Source organism: Beta vulgaris, chromosome 8, assembly GCF_026745355.1.
Source record: "Beta vulgaris subsp. vulgaris cultivar EL10 chromosome 8, EL10.2, whole genome shotgun sequence".
Classification (NCBI taxonomy): domain Eukaryota; kingdom Viridiplantae; phylum Streptophyta; class Magnoliopsida; order Caryophyllales; family Amaranthaceae; genus Beta; species Beta vulgaris.
This window is the reverse complement of record NC_079209.1, coordinates 47,871,401-47,893,138: the sequence shown is the minus strand read 5'-3', so window position 1 is coordinate 47,893,138 and position 21,738 is coordinate 47,871,401. Positions and strand designations below refer to the sequence as shown.

At 35.5% G+C, this 21,738-nt stretch overlaps 3 protein-coding genes across 3 annotated transcripts; all 3 read right to left on the bottom strand.

Moving 5' to 3' along the window:
- Nucleotides 1–436: 436 nt before the first annotated feature.
- LOC104909076 (GDSL esterase/lipase At1g28610) lies at nt 437–13,016 on the bottom strand. The gene is made up of 6 exons (XM_010698262.4): nt 12,609–13,016; nt 12,339–12,505; nt 3,268–3,480; nt 3,043–3,191; nt 2,186–2,459; nt 437–827 (listed from the first exon to the last, which is right to left on the bottom strand). Exons 1-6 carry the CDS (start codon nt 12,785–12,787, stop codon nt 604–606), a joined length of 1,206 nt encoding a protein of 401 aa, XP_010696564.1. The 5' UTR covers nt 12,788–13,016; the 3' UTR covers nt 437–603.
- Nucleotides 13,017–16,124: 3,108 nt separating this feature from the next.
- On the bottom strand, nt 16,125–17,329 carry LOC125492713 (serine/threonine-protein phosphatase 7 long form homolog). Its single transcript, XM_057391572.1, has 4 exons — nt 16,979–17,329; nt 16,699–16,871; nt 16,533–16,620; nt 16,125–16,448 (listed from the first exon to the last, which is right to left on the bottom strand). Exons 1-4 carry the CDS (start codon nt 17,327–17,329, stop codon nt 16,125–16,127), a joined length of 936 nt encoding a protein of 311 aa, XP_057247555.1.
- Nucleotides 17,330–17,850: 521 nt separating this feature from the next.
- On the bottom strand, nt 17,851–19,185 carry LOC125492714 (uncharacterized). Its single transcript, XM_048635427.2, has one exon. The coding sequence runs from the start codon at nt 19,183–19,185 to the stop codon at nt 17,851–17,853; it is 1,335 nt and encodes a 444-aa protein (XP_048491384.2).
- Nucleotides 19,186–21,738: the final 2,553 nt, after the last annotated feature.

Sequence of the window (21,738 nt, the reverse complement as noted above, 5' to 3'; positions counted from 1 at the left end):
TGAGAGCTTGGTGGCCACCTGATGTAACAGAGGCAAAAGCTATCCATATGGTTGTGTGCTGGGCCAAAAAGCAAGGTTTGTCGAAGGTCATCATCAAATTTGATTCTCAAGTTATTATCTCTCGCCTCTCTAAAGCGGTTATCTACTGTTCGGATTTGGATGCTATCCTTGGTGAAATTATTTTTCATTGTTCTTATTTCCTTTCTGTTAATTTCTCTCATGTTAAAAGAGATGGTAATTATGTTGCCCACCATCTTGGTAGAGTAGTGCCTTTTAGTTATGAGCAATGCTGGTTGAATCATTGTCCCAGTGTTGTCTCTCCTTATATACTTATGGACACGTTGTCCCTAAATTAATGCACTACTTCTTTCCCCTAAAAAAAAGCTAAAATAAAAACAAACAAAAAAAGAAATTTTATGAAGGACTAATGACTAAATTTCATATCAACTAGTACTATATAGCATACATACATTATTAATTTACAAGCACCTATATGGATGCGATACAAAATAAAAACAATTACTCTGAAACAGAACAATTGTGGGTGGAACAACTTTATTAGTCCCAAATATACAAGATACATATAGTGAAAATAATAATAAATCAAACCGTATTGGAGATGCCAAAAGTATTAATACGTTTGATTAACAATTCTGCCATAATCTGATAACCATGTTGAGTCAAATGCATGCCATCCCAACTCAGGTGTTTGTAAGGATCTTTACAAACAATGGTTCCTTTTCTTCCACACTCTATCCCGGAATTCAAATGAGCCTCGTGGTTGCTTAAACCACAGCATGGCGTTTGCATTATATCCTTATCAAACCCTACATGTAACGGGTAGAATCAATTAAAATACTCATATGATATGAATCATATGAAGAGAGATGATAAACTTCTTTTTGCTAGATATTTGTCAAACATCTAACATTTACGTAGCAACATATAAGTAACACACGTATCACGATATTGTTTGTTTAAAATAAATTACTTTTTGCAATTTTTAAACTTGTATATCCCAAAAAATATATTTTTAAAAAAATAAAAATACCAATATTCATATATTTTTATTCTCTACAAATAGACATCCAGCTTGATATAATTTCATCACATTTTTATTTTACTCTTCTCTATCTCTTATTTAGATATGTAAAAAAAAAAATACGAACAGTATCTATTTATACACAAACACTGGTTATAGTTACACGAACACTAGTTGTAGTAGCATGAATACCATATATTAGCATCGGAATTTTCGAGATCAGTTTTTTGTTTAACTGACAGTCCAATTTTCGAGATCACTTTTTTGTTTGACTGACAACCTTTCTTCTATATACATTAACAACTTTACCCCTATTAGATGTTTGTAAACATCTAGCAAAAAAAGTTTATCATTTCTCATGATATCATGAGGTAGAAAGCGAAACAAACTTGAAATAGAAAATTGATACATGTGATACTACCAATTATAGCTTGAGTGTACTCAGTATTACAAACTAAAGCGCATAGCTAGCTCTCATAGCATGAACTATGTTAACCGATGCTCACATTAACACGAGGCTTGTCGAAAGTTACATTGGACAAGATACCTAGAGTCTTCTCTATTTTATTATACTTTTGAATTTAGCTAATTTTTTAGTTCCTTCATTTGAGTTATTTCTCACATCACGCGTCTCCGGCCAGTTCATTCTTACTTGTTCGAGTAAGTGAACTGTTCGACGAGGCTCATGTTAATATGTGCACCCATTATCATAATACATGTTGTAAGAGCTCTGTGCCTTAGTTCTTGTTGCTCACTACACCTAAATTAAAGTTGGTGTCATATAGAACGTTTTTTCCCAAATAAATTTAGGTTAAACTTGATATGAAACATTCATGTTGTAGATTTTATAAAACAAATGGATTATTTAATATACTTCGTCCATTTCGAATTAAATGTAACAACTGCACTTTATTTACTATTTTTGACTAAGATTTGTAATATATACATAATGACCAATATAGTGCGGTGGGATCTTGTTAGATTTGTCTCGTAGCGTATTTTTATAAAATGTAATTTTTATAACTTTTACTTATATGTAATTATAAATATTTATGGTCAAAATAATGCGTAAAAGTATATTTGTTGTATTTAGTTCGAAGCGGATGAGGTATATTGAGTTCTTGAATAACCATATATACTAACCGAAGGAAGTAGCATGCTGGAGAATTTCTTTCAAGGCTGAAAAGTAGTCTGCGTACTGAATTGAAACATCTGGATGATCCGTTTGAATTTCTCCTATAGCTTCTTGTATTCTATCATTTTGAAATTCCGCAAAATTATTCAAACTTTTCAGACATTGGAGTTCATCATACATCCGTGCGTCATTTGTTTTAAATGCTTCAAGATAAACGGCCATGCAACCAATGGGAAAATTTCCTGGGACAATTACTCGAGTGGCACCAAGACTAATAACTTCCTGTATAAATAACAATAACGAAATATTACATACAAGCATTAAACAAATATATCAATAATGTATTATGTAATAATTAGTTTTTAGTCTGGACAATGTCCCGGGTTATTAACAGTTTCAAGTTAAAAAATATCATATAATGTTGTATAGCTTATTGGTTATAACTTTAGTATATTAACATGAGGTTGTGTGGTCGAATCTTATATAGAACATGTTTCTATTTTTTCAAAGTGTATAATGATGACATGACACTAATCTGTCATTGAACAACAAAGGAAGAGTGTCATGTGGCGTGTAGGCTTGCTTAATAACTCTTTTTAATATATTTGTATAGATATTTCTAAAAGGTTGAGAGAATTATTATATAGCTTATTGGTTATAACTTTGGTATATCAACATTAGGTTACGTGGTCGAATCTTATATAGAACATGTTTCTATCTTTTTCAAAGTCATGTATAATGATGACATGACATTAATCAGTCATTAAACAACAAAGGAAGAGTGTCATGTAGCGTGTAGACTTGCTTAATAACTCTTTTTAATATATTAGTATAGATATTTCTAAAAGGTTGAGAGAATTATTACCTTGATGACATATTTTACAACATGAATAACTTCAGGCACCAATTTATAGATCTCTTTTATTGGTTTTCCTTGGAAAAATGCCCAATTATAATCATTTCCTCCAATTTCACCCATCATAATAAGTGCCTTTCCTAGTTTTTTCTTGCACTCTGAAAGATAAAAATCAATTATTTAACTTTCTCCATATTAAGAAGTACTAATGTAAGTAGATCAGTATTTACCTACCTGATGCATCGGAGCAAATGGAATTAAGATGAGTTTTGAACCAATCAAGCTGCACAAGTAAGGAACTATTGGTAGTGCAAGATAAACTGTGTTTCATGGCTAAAGTGGAAGCGTTGAGTGCAGTAGCTCCAGCGACAGCAAAATTTACCCCATGACTAAAGTTACCGTGTTTATTAAGATATGGATCCAGGAATGGCAGATTATAAAACTTGCCTGCGTTGAGAAGAACAACGAACTGTGAGAACCGAGAAAATAATGAACAATTACATTTTATTAGCATATTGGGGTTGTTTGGCAATCTGCGGTTGGTTGTTGGCTTTTGGCTGTTTAGTTGGCTTGTCTGACTGGGTGGAAGCATTGGATGTATGTATTGGCTTTTTAAGTTGGTTGTTTAAGCCAGCTATTTGCAAAAGCGTTTGACAAAATTAATTACAGTTGTTGGTTGTTTATTAGAGAGTTTGTGCGTGAATAAGCCAAAAACCAATACAAAAAGTGTTGGAACATTTATAGGGTAATGGGTTTGATACTCATATGGATATATACTAGAAGAGGAGGAGGTCTAGTATGCAATAGATTAGAGTACATCAAGTGGCAAATTTCGCGAAGTAACCAAGGGAGACAGAAGGGCCGTCGCGAGTCGCGACCTGCCTTCTGCCTTGGAACGCGAAAAGATGCCTTGACGGTTTATGTCCATTGTGATGTTATGGTTTCATTTTAATGACTTTTAAGGTCCTTAAATCAGTGATTAAAGGCCTTTGATGGGTGATTAAATGGGGGTTATGTGATTAACACTCTAGTCAATGAAAGGTTTATTCTTCCTATATAAACCTTGGGATTCCTATGAGTGAAGGGTTAGAAGAAAATCAGAATTTTCTATACTCTCAAAACTTCTTGCTTTGCTTAAGAGAAACTTGCAACTTCTCTTGAGTGTTCTTCACAAACACAAAACACAAGTTCTTGTTGATTCACTTAGAAGATCATCTAAGTGGATTGTTCTCTCCATTGTATCTCATTAGTTATTTCGTGTTAACCCGGTGATCCTAGAGGGGCGAAATTAAACTAATAGGAAAGCGTAGTTTCCGTGCCTTGGAGTGGATATCCGGTTCTCTCATTGATCACTTCTAACAATCTATTAGTTTAATATTCTTTTTTTTCGGATATGGCTCAATCACTCAAGGACATGACTATGAACTTCCAAAAGTTGGACAAGTTTGAGGGAGTGGGTTATCGAGGTGGCAAAAGAAGATGCACTTCTTGTTGACCGCCTTGAATGTGGTGTATGTGTTTCAACCCATGCCACCATCCCGAAGATGGAGAGGAAGAGTCCTGAGACTACTAGGAAGAGGATCAAAGTGGGAGAATGATGACTACATTTGTCGGGTCATATTCTCAACTCTCTACCGACCCTTTTTGATCTCTACCAAAATGTGGAGAGTGCAAAGGAACTTTGGGACGCTCTTGAGGCCAAGTACATTTCGGAAGATGCTTCAAGTAAGAAATTCCTTGTTAGTAATTTTAATTCTTTAAAATGACTAATGATCGGCCTATTATGGAGCAATTCCATGAGGTTCATCATATTTTGAACCAAATAAATCACATGGTATGGTGATGGATGAGGCAATTGCGGTTGCCTCAATCATTGACAAATTACCAAATTCTTGGAAAGATACAAAACATCTTTTAAAACATAAAAAGGAAGACATGTCCATGGAGCAATTAGGAACTCATCTTCGTATTGAAGAGGGGATCCGGGCTCAAGATGGGGTTAAGGATACTACTCCTAGTATTCCTAAATCTACCGTTAATTGGTAGAGGTTGGTGGGTCTAGTAAGACCAAGAAATCCAACAACAACAACAACAACATAACAAAACCAATGTTGCAAACAAGAAGAGGAAGACCCTCTCTTGTTGGATATGCAATGGTCCTCATCTTAAGAGGGATTGTCCTTCTAACAACAAGAAGAAGACAAAGAACACAACCTAGTGTTGTTCAAAACCAAGGTAAAATGCACATGTTAATGTAATTGAAGAAATGCATTTTGTTGCTATGATTTCTGAAATTATGTGTGTGCAGGTTGATGATTCTTGGTGGATAGATTCGGGAGCCTCTAGACATGTGTGCAATAACAAGGATTTCTTCAAGTCTTTGAAAGATTTGGATGATGGTCCAATCTTGTATATGGGGAATGATTCTACGGTAAAGGCTAGAGGAATAGGCCAAGTAGAATTGTTGTTAACCTCGGGAAAGACTTTAACTCTCCGGGATGTTGTTATGTACCGGAAGTTAGGAAGAATCTTGTGTCGGAGGTCTTTGAATAAGTATGGTTTTAAAGTTGTTTTTGAGTCGGATAATATTGTATTTCCAAGGGTGGTATTTTTGTTGGACAAGGTTTCTTTTTAATGGAATGTTTAAATTTAGTATTGATAATAAAATTGGTACTAGTTCTATTTACATGCTTGATGTTTCTTCTCTATGGCACAATCGTTTATGTCATGTGAATTATCGTAGATTATATGACATGTCTAAAATGGGGTTGATACCTCCTTTCGATTTAAAGTTAGAGAAGTGTCACACTTGCGTGCTAAATAAAATTACAAAAAATCCTTATCCTAGTGTGGCTAGACAATCGGTATTGCTTGAATTGGTGCATAGTGACTTGTGTGACTTTCATAGTTTACCTTCTTTATAAATAATATATTGTAACTTTTATTGATGATTTTTCAAGGTTTTGTTACATATATTTATTATTTACTAAAGATGAAGCACTAGAAAAGTTTAAGATTTTTAAAACCGAAGTGGAACTCCAACTTAATCAAAAAATTAAAAGACTTCGAACGGATAGGGGTGGTGAATATTATAATCCAAGTTATTTTAGTTCCATTGGTGTAATTCATGAAACAACCGCCCCATACTCACCTCAAAGTAATGGTATAGCGGAAAGGAAAAATAGGGTCCTAAAAGAAATGGTTAATACCATGCTTTCTAATTCGGGTCTTAATGACGGTTTTTGGGGTGATGCAATTTTAACTGCATGTTATTTTAAATCGAGTTCCTAATAAAAGGAATAAGACTACCCCTTATGAACTTTGGTGTAATAAAAAGCCTAATCTCAATTACCTTAAGGTATGGGGTTGTAGGGCAATTGTCAAATTGACGGAACCTAAAAGGAAAACTTTAGGTGAAAAAGGAATTGATTGCATTTTTATAGGCTATGCGGTACATAGCAAAGCCTATAGGTTTTATGTCATTGAGCCCAATGACTTTGTCTCTATTCACTCCGTGATAGAGTCAAGGGATGCAATATTTGATGAGACTAGATTCTCATCGATTCCAAGACCAAAGGACATGATACCTAGTACTAGTTCCAATGTTGTAGATGACATTTCAATGATCATGATACTACACAACCGAAATTAGGAAAAGTAAAGAATTAGAAAAGAGAAATCTTTTGGACCGGATTTTCAACTATATTTAGTTGAAGGGTCAAGGGAGTCAATTTCGACTCAAATTTCATATTGTTACAATATGGAGGAGGATCCTAGGCCTTTGATGAGGCTATGAAGTCTCATGATTCTGCTTTCTGGAAAGAGGCAGTGAATGATGAAATGGATTCTATAATGGGTAATCACACTTGGATTTTAGCTAATTTACCTCCCGGTTGCAAACCCCTAGGTTGTAAATGGATTTTTGTAAGGAAAAAGAAAATCGATGGAACCATACTAAAACATAAGGCCCGGTTAGTGGTCCAAGGTTTTAGGCAAAGATATGGTATCGATTACTTTGATACTTATGCTCCAGTAGCTAGAATAGCTACTATTAGACTATTGATAGCATTAGCTGCGATTCATGGTCTAGTAATTCACCAAATGGATGTAAAAACTGCTTTTCTTAATGGTGAATTGGAGGAGGAAGTGTACATGAATCAACCTGAAGGGTTTGTGGTTAAAGGTCAAGAAACTAAAGTTTGCAAATTAGTTAGATCTTTGTATGGTCTTAAACAAGCACCTAAGCAATGGCATCAAAAATTTGATGAAGTTGTGTTGTCTAGTGGGTTCAAAATAAATCAGTCCGATAAGTGTGTATATAGCAAATTTGATAATAACGGTAAAGGAGTTATAATTTGCTTATATGTTGATGATATGCTTATTTTTGGGACTGATTTGGAACAAGTGGAAAAACCAAAGTCTTCTTTCTCTCTAGCTTCTCCATGAAAGATTTGGGTGAAGCGGATGTTATTCTAGGTATTAGAATAATAAGAGGGAAAGGGTCGTTTTCTTTATCACAATCTCATTATATTGAGAAAGTGGTCAAGAGGTATAATGAGTCAAATTCGACTCATTTTGCTACTCCTATGGATCCTAGTATTCACTTGGTTCCGAGTAGTGGTACTCCAATTTCACAATTGGAGTATGCAAGCTTAATTGGAAGCTTGATGTATGCTATGACTAGCACTCGGCCGGATATAGCCTTTGCTATTGGCAAGCTCAGTAGGTATACTAGTAATCCTAGTATGTTGCATTGGCAAGCATTGAGAAGAGTGTTAAGGTACTTGAATAAGACCTTGGATTATGTCATAACATACAAAGAGAACCTTCTATCTTAGAAGGTTACTCGGATGCTAGTTGGATTTCGAATAAGGAAGATTATTCATCCACTAGTGGTTGGGTGTTTCTTCTTGGAGGAGGTGCCATTTCATGGGCATCCAAGAAGCAAACATGTATAACGGATTCCACTATGGCATCGGAATTCATTGCTTTGGCTTCTTGTTGCCAAGAAGCGGAATGGCTAAGGAATGTGTTGAGTGAGGTGGACTTATGGGTGAAACCAATGTCACCTCTTGCTATCCATTGTGATAGTGCATCAACCATAGCTAAAGCATATAGTGAAGTCTACAATGGCAAGTCAAGGCACATTGGAGTTAGACATAGCTATGTGCGGGAAATGATAAGGAATAGTTGTATAACTATTAATTTTGTTCGGTCTAGTTTGAACTTGGCGGATACGTTTACAAAACCGTTGTCAAGGGAACTAGTGAACAAAATGAACAAAGGGATGGGTCTTAAGCCTATTGATCAACCTATGGTGAAGGAAAACTCTATTTGATGTCTAATACAACGTTAGATCTCAAATTCAAGGAGGATAGTACTTCTCTAAGAGGTTGGGAGCACTTGTTTAATACATCCCGAGGTTAGTGCTTGTTGCTACAATGATAAAGAGGTTGAATTTTATTCTTAATAAATCTTTGATAAGGTGCTCAATTGTAGGAGCATGTCGGAAAGATTTACCTATGTAAGCTAGAAGTTTGGCCGCTTCATCAAGTCTAAGGCTTGACTTGGAATCTTATGAATGGATATGGACACCAAGGCTTCATAGGTGTCGGAGGTTTTAAGAACCTAGTTTATGTTTGTGTGTATTAGTAACTTCAATAATTTGTAATGGTTATATGATTCAAAGCTTTGTCTATCATTATGATCTAAATTATTGTAAAGATTACTTTTACTAAATGGAAATTCAATCGTTAGATATTTCCATGATGCATGAACATGGTGTTTGCGATTTATAGCAAGTTGAAAAACTTTTCAACATTACCCTATAAATGGGAGGAGGATTGTTGGAACATTTATAGGGTAATGGGTTTGAACTCAATGAATATATACTAGAAGAGGAGGAGGTCTAGTATGCAAAAGATTAGAGTGCATCAAGTGGCAAATTTTGCGAAGTAACCAAGGGAGACAGAAGAACCGTCGCGAGTCGCGACCAACGCCTCGCGACTCGCGAGCTCCTTCGCGAGTCGCAACCTGCCTTCTGCCTTGGAACGCGAAAAGATGCCTTGACGGTTTTTGTCCGTCGTTGTGATGTTATGGTTTGATTTTAATGACTTTTAAGGTCCTTTAAATCAGTGGATTAAAGGCCTTTGATGGGTGATTAAGAATGGGGGTTATGTGATTAACCACTCTAGTCAATGAAAGGTTTATTCTTCCTATATAAACCTTGGGATTCCTATGAGTAAAGGGTTAGAAGAAAATCAGAATTTTTTATACTCTAAAACTCTTCTTGCTTTGCTTAAGAGAAACCTTGCAAACTTCTCTTGAGTGTTCTTCACAAACACAAAACACAAGTTCTTGTTTGATTCACTTAGAAGATCATCTAAGTGGATTGTTCTCTCCATTGTATCTGATTAGTTATTTCGTGTTAATCCGGTGATACTAGAGGGGTGAAATTAAATTAATAGGAAAGCGTAGTTTCCGTGTCTTGGAGTGAGATATCCGGTTCTCTCATTGATCACGTCTAACAAAAAGCTGCTCCATGCAGCTTTTTCATCTTGGCTTAACAGCCAGCTTTTCATCCAACCAAAAAGTTAATAACCAGACACTTTTTTTGACTGTTTGACCAAATTGAAAAATCAAAAGCCAATAAAAAAGCCATTTATCAAATATCAATATACTCTTTTAGTGATGATCTTCATTTCTTCATATCATTATTTTGCACAGCTAAGATTAAGACTAAAAGTAATACTAGTATATCCTAACAGATGAATACTTCTTCGATCCGTCCTCTTTGCACATCTACTAGCGTACAACTTTACGCCGTAGTCTTTATAATTTTGTATAAGTATAAATTGCCAAAAGCACTAGCAAGTGCAAATGTAAGGGTCCTTGTACACTTTCTTAAATTTGGATCGTTCATTTATAATTTGAAAACGATATAACATTATATTTTCAATGGTCGTTTGGTTTACATAGGAATTCAAAATTCCCATAAAATAGCAATTCACATTCCCGTAAAAAGCAATTTATAGGAAATAAATTACTTAATCAAATTTATGAGAAATCGATTAAATTATTTGGTTTACAATGGATGAATGGGAGAATTAAATTCTCATGGAAATTTCTACTTGCCTAGGTGGACCTAGGTAAGTAACTTTCCTTCATTTGTGGGAACTCAAAATACCTAGGAATTTCTAATTCCTTCATTTTTGCTATTTTGTCATCAACCAAACAACTCATCAAATTTTTAATTCCCAAAAATTTATGTTTCCCATGTTTTCTCATATCAATCAAACAAACATTCAATTTGAAAAAATATTATTCATTGAATTAAAAAAAAAAAAACAAATGTTGAACAAATGGAAAAAATTATCCATAAGCTATATGTAGGAGTTGCTTTGCTTCAATGACTTACATCATACTAGAGAGATTAGCTTAGAATTGGAAGTTTTTAACCCAAAGACAGTAGTAAATCATCGTATTTTGATAACTTGAAGTTTGCTTGGTACATATTGCAAATCCTGAGTTTTGCTTATATAGGAAAATTAGGGAGGTGAATGATATCTCTGGATTAATTACTAACGGTATGATATTTAATTTCATGGAATAAGGGATATTAAAAAAGTAGTTTTGTTATAGAAAAAAATAATTTTTTTAATATCAACTTTTTATAATTTTTATTTTTTTAATATCTAAAGTTATGCTGTTTGAACTTTTGAAAAGTAGTCCATATTTTTTACGTGAAAACAAGAAGTGTTGCACTTATTTAGAAACGGAGGAAACATGACACAAATAATATTTTAACATACACAAACAATATTTGTTATATAAACAAATAATATTTGTTAAACGAAAACTTGTGTTATATATGGACTACTTTTCAAAACTTCAAACAGCATAACTTTAATGAATTTTGTGGGATATTCCATTTGGTACCATTGAATTTTTGGCTTTTCCATTTGGTACCACTGTTATTTTAAACTTCCATATGATACCACTCTAATTTAATATTAATCTTTATCATACCATTTTTTTAAGTAAATTGTTAGTTAATGGTTGAATAAGAATACGATTTTGTTTGAGTTTGCATGTTTCTATTTGCAGTTGCAAAAATTTAATAAATTAAGATTTTAAGGTGTCGTTTTAACCCTTAAAGCTCTATTTTTCAGTCAAAATTTTCATAAAAACGATCATAATATTCTATGTCTTTTTATTGTCAAATATGACCTCAACTTTGACCTTAACGACTAAAACAATTACTAAAACCTTAACGCAAATTAAAACATGTAAATCGAAGTAAAACTCTAGCCTATTCTAACTTAAATTAACACTTTACTTAGTTGAATGCTACAGTAGAGAATAAATTCAAATTATAGTGGTACCATGTAGAATATCTGAAAAATAGTGGTACCAAATGAAAAAGCCAAAAGTACAATGGTACCAAATGTAATATCCCGAATTTTGTTGACACTAAAAGTTGACCCATGTTTTCCTCGTTTCCCATACAGTTTAACCATTGATCCAAATATTTTTCTTTTTACTTTTTTTTTAATAAGTACTCCCTCCGTTTCCTAAAGATCTTCCCACTTACTGTTCCTACAGATACCAAGGAAAATCAAGTTGTGTGGGGCATGGTGTGGGTAAAGTAGGAGAGAGAAAGGGATTAAGATAAATAAATAAAAAGGGGTTAAAGTAGGAGAGAGAAATGGAGTAAAATTGAATTAATAATGTAATGGTGGACCATATGATAGTGACATGAGAGGGTAAATAGGGAAATTTGTTTTGCCAAATAAGGAATAAAGCAAAAGAGAGAAGATATTGTGGAAACACCCTTAAACGGAAAGAGGGAAGATCTTTAGGAAACGGAGGGAGTAAAACAATAATAAATTTGTGGGACCCTATAATTTGGTGGCCCTATTATCATTCTAATTACATGCGCCAAGAATCGCTCCCGATAAAAAATTATATTTTGAAAATATACATTGAAATAAATTAACAAAATTTCGCCTGACTTTATATTTTTCAACATATAAATAAGACAAATGATTAAATTAAGTTATGTGAATAGTGAGAACTAAAAAAAAAAAGAAAATATTCTTTTGCACGTCTCAATGCTTCATACTATGAAACGTTATAAGACAGCTTTGTCCATACATATGATTACAAAAGATATGGTCAAACAAAATAATGGAGATTATATTCTATCTGGTATGATATATAAATAATATAAAGGACTCTGAATAGAATTCTCATGTAATTTGAAAGAAATATGAAAAAACAAGTTGATTAAAAGGCAAACTTACTGATATAATCAATGATGAGAAGTCCATTAGAACAACGACCAGTTGGTTGGTGAAAGAAAGATTCCCCATACGGTAAATTTGCAAAGTTGGAGTTTGGATGTTCTCGGATAAAATTGCCCGTATCAGATATAGAATCTCCAAATTGATAGATGGTTTCGATAGTGGAACTTTGGATGGAATACATATATATAATATCATCAATATGAACATTACAAGAGAGAAAAAAAAGGTAGTACTTTGAAAGTAGACTAGTAGAGAGAGAGAAAGTACCTTGTGGAAATGGAGAGATCGGCATCATCATGAATCTCATCTATGATAGAAAAATGAGAGGACTGGAAGTTGTGTAGACCGTCAGACGTGAAGGTGGCTGATATTGATGTGACTGCGTAGCAGAAGATGAGTAGTACTGTTACTGTGAAAAAGGGGAGAACAGATTTCAGATCCGCCATTTTTGGAGGAAATCCTTTTAAGCTTTAAGAATGAAGATAGAAGAATCTGGGGCACTTTCCTTCATAGTAATTAACTAATTAGCAGTAGAGGTACAAGTAAAACGAAAAGAAGTAGAATGCAAATTTGCAATCGTTAATTTTAGTAAGGTGGGAGTTGGGACCAACAAAGAAAGGGTTACCAACCGGTAATGGACTGATGTCACATTGTCACTAATGGAGTTAGAGATGGTCAACTTTTGGGTAAGATATGGGGCCGGGGCAGTTGCTACTTAGAAATGACTGATGACTAATGAGTCATGCACTTATGCTCGTGGAATCTCGACTAGTCTTAGGCTATGTTTAGTTCACCTAAAATTTTCTGATCTGAACTTATTTTTTCTGATTTGATCTGATCTGATCTGATCTGATCTGAACTGATCTGATAACAAGATCTTATCTTTTAGATTTTTCTCAATATATAAGAAAAAATATAGTCATGTGGGGTCTTGTTTGATTCGTCTCAATGAGTACTTTATTAATATTCAATTATTATAATTTTTGCTAATATGTAATGAAAGATATAGTGATTTTTAAATATAAGCATGATCTGATCTGATCTGATCTGATCTGAACTTATTTTTTCTGATTTGATCTGATCTGATTAGATCTGAAATAAGTAAAAATAAGGTGAACTGAACATAGCCTTATTCATAGTAACTCATAACTAGTCTTATTCATAGTAACTCATAAGAAATTGATAGGAATAAATGGTTTGATAAATTTCTTACAGTATCTTAGACAAGTTTGTGAGTAATAAATATTATTTGTGTATATAAAAATATTATTTGTGTTTTGTATAAAAAATAAGAGGAAAACAAAAAAAAAAGTTATTTTTTCATATTTGATATACACAAACAATATATGTTACACGAAAATTTGTGTACGAAAATTTGTGTCTAACACACCTATCTTAGGGGGTATTGGGTTCAAAAAAATAAGGTATGTGGTATAGGTTTAGAATGACTAAAACCTATACCTAATGTTTGATTGCAAAATTTAAAATTCTAAACACATACCTCAAATCCGTACAGTATGGGATTTAGAAACCCAAGTAGGGGGGTATATGACTCATACCAAACCTTCAGGCATTTCAATAAGAGGAAAAAATGCATTCCAAGATAAATCCAAACACATGGAATCAAGTATATATCAAGTTCTGACCCTATACCACTCCGGTTTCATTCCTTATTCCAACCCTATACCAATTCGTGAACCAAACGCCCCCTTAAAGGTTTATCATACCTTTGGAAACAATCCACTTATGCTATTCAACTCAAAATAATCTCAAATAAGAATTATTTTATAATTATCTCAAATATGTTAGGTTTTTTTTTTCAAAATGATCTGGCGACCTAAATGAACTTGTTTAACAGGTTAAAGTAGTGACATGTCAAGTTCTTATTAGTCATTCTATTTTAAAATCATTTGTTTTCTTTTCAATAGAAGTTGATGCGTATTGATATTTCTTTCGACCGGAGTCTTGTGATTCTTGCACCATAAGGGTAGCTGGCAAGTCTATTTTCAAGAAAAATGTCATTTTCGAGGTCCAAAACACATTTTTGTGGCTCGAAATGATTACCGTGAAATCTAGTACTTCCTCCGTTCCATTTTAAATGAAACGTTTGCTTTTTCACGCAACCCAATGTGCTTCTTTAATCATTATGTACACGTAAAAAATATAAAAAAGTTATAATTTGATAGTATGCCTCGAGACGAATCTAACAAGATCTCGCTTGACTATGTTTTTTCTTTATATAATAGCGATAAATTGGAGTCAAAATTGATCAATGAATAGTGTCATTTTACCCAATGTTTCATTTAAAACAGAACGGAGGAAGTATATATTTTCAATTGGACTCTTGTGAATTTTGGCTTTCAAGGGTGGTCGATGGAGTTAGTTTTCGCAAATAATATTAGCTTCAAGGCAAAAATACATTTTTTTACCAACTCAGGATGTTTATAACTTATCGTGAGAGTTGGCAGAATGGTATTTTTGTATTCTTGTGGTTCTTGCCCCATATCTTTACTTAAGAATTTTTTCCTTCAATAATGCCAAAAAGGGGATTAATTCCCAAAATGTGCCACAAAAAATTTTATTTCCCAGCGTACCGTCCACGTAGGACGGCACGCGAAAAAAATTTTTTTTTGTTTTAACGGAGGTAAACCGCTACTCGGAGTAGCGGTTTACTTCAAACAAAACCGCTACTCCGAGTAGCGGTTCATTCACCTAAACCGCTACTCAGAGTAGCGGTTTTAATGAGTGAACCGCTACTCTGAGTAGCGGTTTCCTCCCTCGGGTAAACCGCTACTCCAGGTAGCGGTTCATTCATTAAAACCGCTACTCTGAGTAGCGGTTTTGTACCCACTACACAACTCACTGCATTGTTTCCCACATAACTGGCCAACTGCCAGAACGCCAAAAAAATTCCACCAATCCCAAACAAACATCCAACCTGCAATTCCAGCAATTCCAAACAATTATCCAACCTCCAATTTCAACATTATCCAACCTGCAATTCCAGCAATTCCAAACAATTATCCAACCTCCAATTTCAACATTATCCAACCTGCAATCCAGCACCAAATTCCATTCAACAACACCAAATATAAGCCACACATTGATCACTCATCACCAAGTCATACACATTCAAATGTATGTAAAAAAATTTTAGTTACAAGTTAGAGTGAGAAAATAATGTTAACTAACTACATAAACAATAAATGAAACTTCTAAAACCCTCTCTTCTTCTTTTGTGAAGGTGTAGATGAGCTAGGTGTGGTTTCATGAGTCTCTGCAATGGCATCAAGAGAAGGGGGAGTAGTGTCAGAACGTCGTCGATAGGCCCTCTGAGTGACTGGAGGTGAAAGCAAAGCTGACGTGGTAGATATATGGGCAGCAGACGTAGAAGATGTAGAAGTCGATGTATATCCAGCAGAAGTAGGCACGCCCTGTACGATGTGGCCATGTCCAGCTCGGCCAACAGCATCAACACACAGTCCCCTCATAGTCTGCAATGTCTGCGCATACAAGTCACGCACCATATCTGGAGGCAATGACTCAGAAGCCTCTAGCACAGTACCGCACCTATGAGCAATATCAGATAAAGTATGTGCCTGAATAGAAAGAAAAAAATACATATTATATAGTTGTATAAATAAATAAAAGTGCAACTAAAAATAGTGAACTTACCAGTACTATATTCTGCAGACGCAGGCTGATAATGTGTAGAAGGTGGTCGCCTCGATGGATTCGTCAGGCGTAACCTCGTGATGCGACGAAACCATATCATATAACTCGTCAAAGGCATGGTAGACCACTAAAAGGAGTGCCCTGAACTATGTGTCCCTCGCGCTCATCCCAATGTGCAATGTAAGGTCGATGTCTGAGCGGATAGTTCTTGTTCTTCGACCTCCGATCTATGGCATGAAGGGTTGTGCTCGTATCAGAAGGTGCGGGAATCGTCTGCTCGAATCCAAACTGGCGCATAACTCGACCAGGGAAATGGAACTCTACAATGTCGAAACAGATAAGTGGGGCCATTGTGCGCCATACATGTCGATCAGCTCGACATATAGCAGGTAACAACGCCAGTCTCGCATCAGTATATGGCTGCCAAGTCATCTACAAAAAATAGAATCTTACAAATATTAGGCAAAAGAAGAGTCTACCAATGTATATAAGTTAGGCAAGTACGAGCCTATGTACCTGCTCGTCCGTCTGATGGTCAAGTGCATCCCTGTAGTAAGGAAGCCCACCTGCTGTGTGGGACCTACTGATGTGTACTCGAAGCCAACTGAAAAGAAATATACGTATTATCCATGAGAAAAATGAAACTAAAGAATGTCAACAAATGTGAGACATTGAATATTACCTGACAGCTAAGGGGTCAATCCCCGGAACATGCTGGGAGCCTAAAATAGGAACGGCCTCGTCAAACTGTGGAGGTGGGTCCCGCACCCTCGAAATCCGAGGTCTGCCAATGTGTATGTGCTCCCATGCCCAAATCTGTAACAACAACACAGGGCCACCTAACTCCCCGCACCCCTATGTGATGCTCGACATAGCTGCCGATACAGGTATGCAAGGGTCGCACTACCCCAACTATATGTCCCTGCTACGTCGAGATCAGCTAAAAGCGGGAGATAAAGAACCTGGACTGCATCTCCACTCTTGTCGGCAAAAAGAATGGACCCCATCAATGCAAGAATGTAAGCCCGGGCAAATCGCTGTACAGTCACCTCATCAGCATCATTCGGCAACAAGAAAAAATGTTGCCGAAGCCATGTCAATCTCAAAGACGAACCCTGGAGAACTTTGGGCTCGTTCTCCGGTGTGTTGGGCCAAATCCCTAACAACTCGAAAACTAATGCAGCCCAGTTACCCTCGCCTCGACCAGTAACAGGTGCCCCGTGCACTCTAAGTCCAAGGATAACAGCGACATCCTCCAAAGTAATCGTCGCCTCCCAACAGTCAAATGAAATGTATGGGTCTCCTGCCTCCATCGCTCCACTAATGCCGTCAGAAGTGGTCTATCAATCTCCAAACCTCCCCCTACCAAACGATGTATGCCGAGAAAACCAGCCCGCTCGACATACCGAAGAACCCTATCGTGAATCTCCCAGTCAAGATAGAGACTGTGATGATGCAACCGACACGATAGTACCGTGTCCGCTACTCCCTCCAGACATCCTCACTCCGATGCTGGTCCTGGAGGGTGAGAACGCTGCGATCAGTGGGGCCGGGAAAGATGGACTCGCCATCAGACCTAATAAGAAAAAAAAAATATACCGGTTAGTAACAAAATGAGGACTATGAAAATAATATAAATTTTGAAATTTAACAAAATATGAAAACATTTACCCAGATGTTCCTTCACCGTTCTTATTAGGACATCTTTGCTTATTGTGTCCTGAAACCTTACAAATGCTACATCTATATTTGCCAGACCTATCAGCTGCATCCATTTCATTTTGTATTCGAGTGGACCGTGGACGTCCAGCTCCACGTTTTAGCCTCTCATCAGCTATAATTCTCGGACCATCATATGGAAATTAGCATCTGTTCCCATAGCAATCAATAATTTGCCTTTGTATTTCCCGTACAAGTGAGTACCATCTATAGTGATAAGAGGCCGACAATGACGGAATCCGGAAATGGAGGGTTTAAAGGCCCAGAAGACCCTCCTAAAGATGTGCGTAGTAGGATCTTGTGTTGGGATCGTACTCCAGTAAACGACAGTGCCTCGATTGGACTTTTTCAAGGCTTGCAAGTACCTCGGTAACTCTTGATACGACTTCTCCCAATCACCAAAAATATTGCTGATTGCCTTTTGTTTTGCTAACCAAGCTCTCTTATATGTTATTGAAAATTGATATTGGTTCTTCACAAAAGTAAGGATGGACTGAACTTTGAATGAAGGATCAGTCCTAATGAAATCCTCGATAAGATCAGCAACGAAATCTGATGAAATGAGAGGATGGTCTCCACATGTTATGTCTCCTAAACAATTGCTTGCATGTGGACCAACATATCGTACAATTTTGAATGAGAACGACTTAGTCATGATTGCACGCAACCTCCATGGACAGTGACACACTTCCTTTCTAGCACATTCAATGACATACTTTGTGGGCTCTGACTCTAACACCCGAAACATCTGGTTTCTAGAGATCGACCATGCTTTCACAAAATTCTTTAATTGCTGCAATGAGGCGAACTCTTGTCCTATCTCAAATTCAGAAGCCACAGTTAATGAACCAGTGACATTCCAAGTCATCCATGAATCTATTAACCTTTGATCAACTTCGTCAACTCTAAGCCAATCTTGTGAAGGAACACCAGCCTTTATTGCCTTGTCAGCTAATTCTCTTGCATCATCATCCTCATCCCTATCAGAATCCACATGCTCCTCCTCGTTTCCCAAAAAATCAACATCATTTTGATGTAGAGTGTCAAGATGGAATGTGGATGGTATGTGGGGAGACGAAGCAGGAGAAATAAACTCATTCATGTGCTGATTTACATAATGTGGGTCTGACAACATGCTAGTAAATGATTCAAATTGCATATTAGGAGCTGATGTCGGTACCTCCATGCTATCCCTAAAGTCCATTGAAGGTACATAACCCACATTACTTTGCACATTTATCTCTTTGGGAACTTGTTCAATGTACACCTCCATTGCCATGGCTGACGTTTGTGTCACTGAAAGCCACATAGCACTCAGTGACTCGTCATCCTCTAGTGCAATTGGCACATATTTTCCCGGCATCGGATATCTCATAAACAATTTCAGTTCCACATACATACGATCACATCCAACAACGTCATATACCCTATTCAGAATCTCTTGAAACATCATACCGGAATTGATGAACAAAAACTTTTTCCTTCCACCTCTATACACAATATCAACATCATTTTGAGATAATTCACCATTCCAATAAAGGTATAGAGGATATTTAGGTTGTTCCATATTCTACATACAAAAAACATAATGTTTAATTAAGTTATTCTTATTCTACATATTCAAACAATATCAACACTATTTTTCACCTATACTAGTAGTATTTACAACATAAACACAACAATTCATGCAAAATCAACCATCACAAAATGCTAAATTCATTTTTAACCAACCAACAACTAAATTATACTAATCAAACAACTAAACAATATGCTAATAACCTTTGAATTATACTAATCACCTTCCAATTATACTAACCTTCCAATTAATACAAAATCAACCATCACAATATCCTAAATTTTTAATGATAAAAAACTAAATTATACTAATCAAACTAAACAATTTCCATCTAACAAATATGGCATGCTACACAAATTAAATTAAAAAAAAAAACAAAAAAAAATACTCACAAAGATGGCAAAGATGGCTGTGGTCGGAAGAGAGAGAGCAAGAAATGACGGACTGTCGTCGGTCGCCGGCGGTGAGAAACGTGCGGCAGCGTCGTCGGTCGCCGGCGGTGAGGAAGGCAGCGTCGTCGGAAGAGAGAGAGCAGTGATTGTGAGCAGCGTCGTCGGAAGAGAGAGAGAGGGTGAAGTGATTGTGAGAGAAAAAAAATTTCGAGCACCTGTAAATTGGGAAATTGGGATTTAGGTCTGATTTGGGGATTTTTATAAACCGCTACTCGGAGTAGCGGTTTTCTTTAATGAACCGCTACTCCGAGTAGCGGTTTACAACGGGTTCAAAAATCTTGTAAACCGCTACTCAGAGTAGCGGTTCATTAAAGAAAACCGCTACTCAGAGTAGCGGTTGATTTTAAATATAACCGCTACTCTGAGTAGCGGTTTTTATGCATTAACCGCTACTCTGAGTAGCGGTTTTACTGCAGTTTTAAAAAAAAAAAAAATTTCGCGTGCCGTCCTACGTGGACGGTACGCAGGGAAATAAAATTTTTTGTCACACATTTTGGGAATTAATCCCCTTTTTGGCATTATTCAAGGAAAAAACTTTTTATTGTTGTGCATTCATTTTTTTTATAAAAGAAATCATTTTTAATTGAAATACTTGACCATGGTGAGAAAAGAAAAATTAATATTAAAAAAGCACCTGTTAAATTGGTTCCAATTCAAGTGGGAACATTCTGGAAAAGTACCCCAAATTGTTGGGATTATTCTGAAATAATACATAGTTGTGATTATTTTGAGCAGAACGGTCATAGTTGGGGTTATCCCTATAGACACATCTGTCTCCCCTTTTAAGAACCAATGATAAAACATATCGTTGTCCTACGTGGTCCAGGCTAGAAGGGGAGCAATCAAAAGCCTTGCCTAAAACCCTTTTTGAGTCCAACATAAGTACTACCTTCATTTCTCAATAAATGAAATACTTTTCTTATGTGAAACAATCACGATAAGTTCAACCAAGCTCAAAATGGTAAAAGTTTAATATTATTACAAATGTACCACTAGAAAGCAAGAGCGGATCACAACTTTTTTCTTTCACCACTTGAATTACCCTACTTTATTGTGGCCCAACTTTATCTTTTTTCATTCCTTAGTATTCCGTCACTTTATCTATGTTTCACCTATTGAGAATAATGGCGAAAGGTCCACTTACAATAAAGTCTAATTTCAAGCCCAGATAATTAATCTTGTAGTTAATTACTTTTTCAAATTAAATCTTTAATTAAATTGTTTTCATATTCAATGATAGCTTTTGATAAAATCAAGATAAGTCAAAATGGTATTTAAGATAAAAACTATATTTCGGCAAAAAAAAGCAGAAATGCGATGCAAGAACAATATGTTCCGTGTACATTCTTGTGTAACTGTTGTGTTGCATGAGACACCCATGCTCCAGGCGCAATACTGAGGCGCTAAGCACACCTATCCCGTAAGAGCCTAATCTTCTTTTTTATCTACAACTTGTGTTTTCTGAATCGTAATCGTATTTTTCACTATAAATACCCCGTCTTTACTTGTAGATTAATTTGAACAAATTTCACACATACTTCAACATATCAAAATACTCAAAAACCTCTGAATAACATTCATTCTTCACTATTAAGAAGACTCTCTCAAACGTTCACACGCATTCACCCTCAAGAATTTTCATTTTTTTTTCTTCGAATCTTCATTCAATAGCTCTAATTTTTCAAAGATAAAGATTGATTTCTCCAACATCTGTATAATCATATTTATGTGACAAAGGTATAAATCATGAGGTTTAATTCCAATTTATTTCTTATTATACTAATAATATACTTTTCATAATATAAATCTTTATATTCATAAAGGCATAAATCTATATATTTTTTTTGTTCATCTTCCTCTTCTATTTATTTTGATGAATATTTCTATGCTAAGATTATTTATCATAGTTTTTTAATTACAATTGACTCATCACAAGTATACTATTATTTGTTAAATCAAACTTGCAAATTATTTA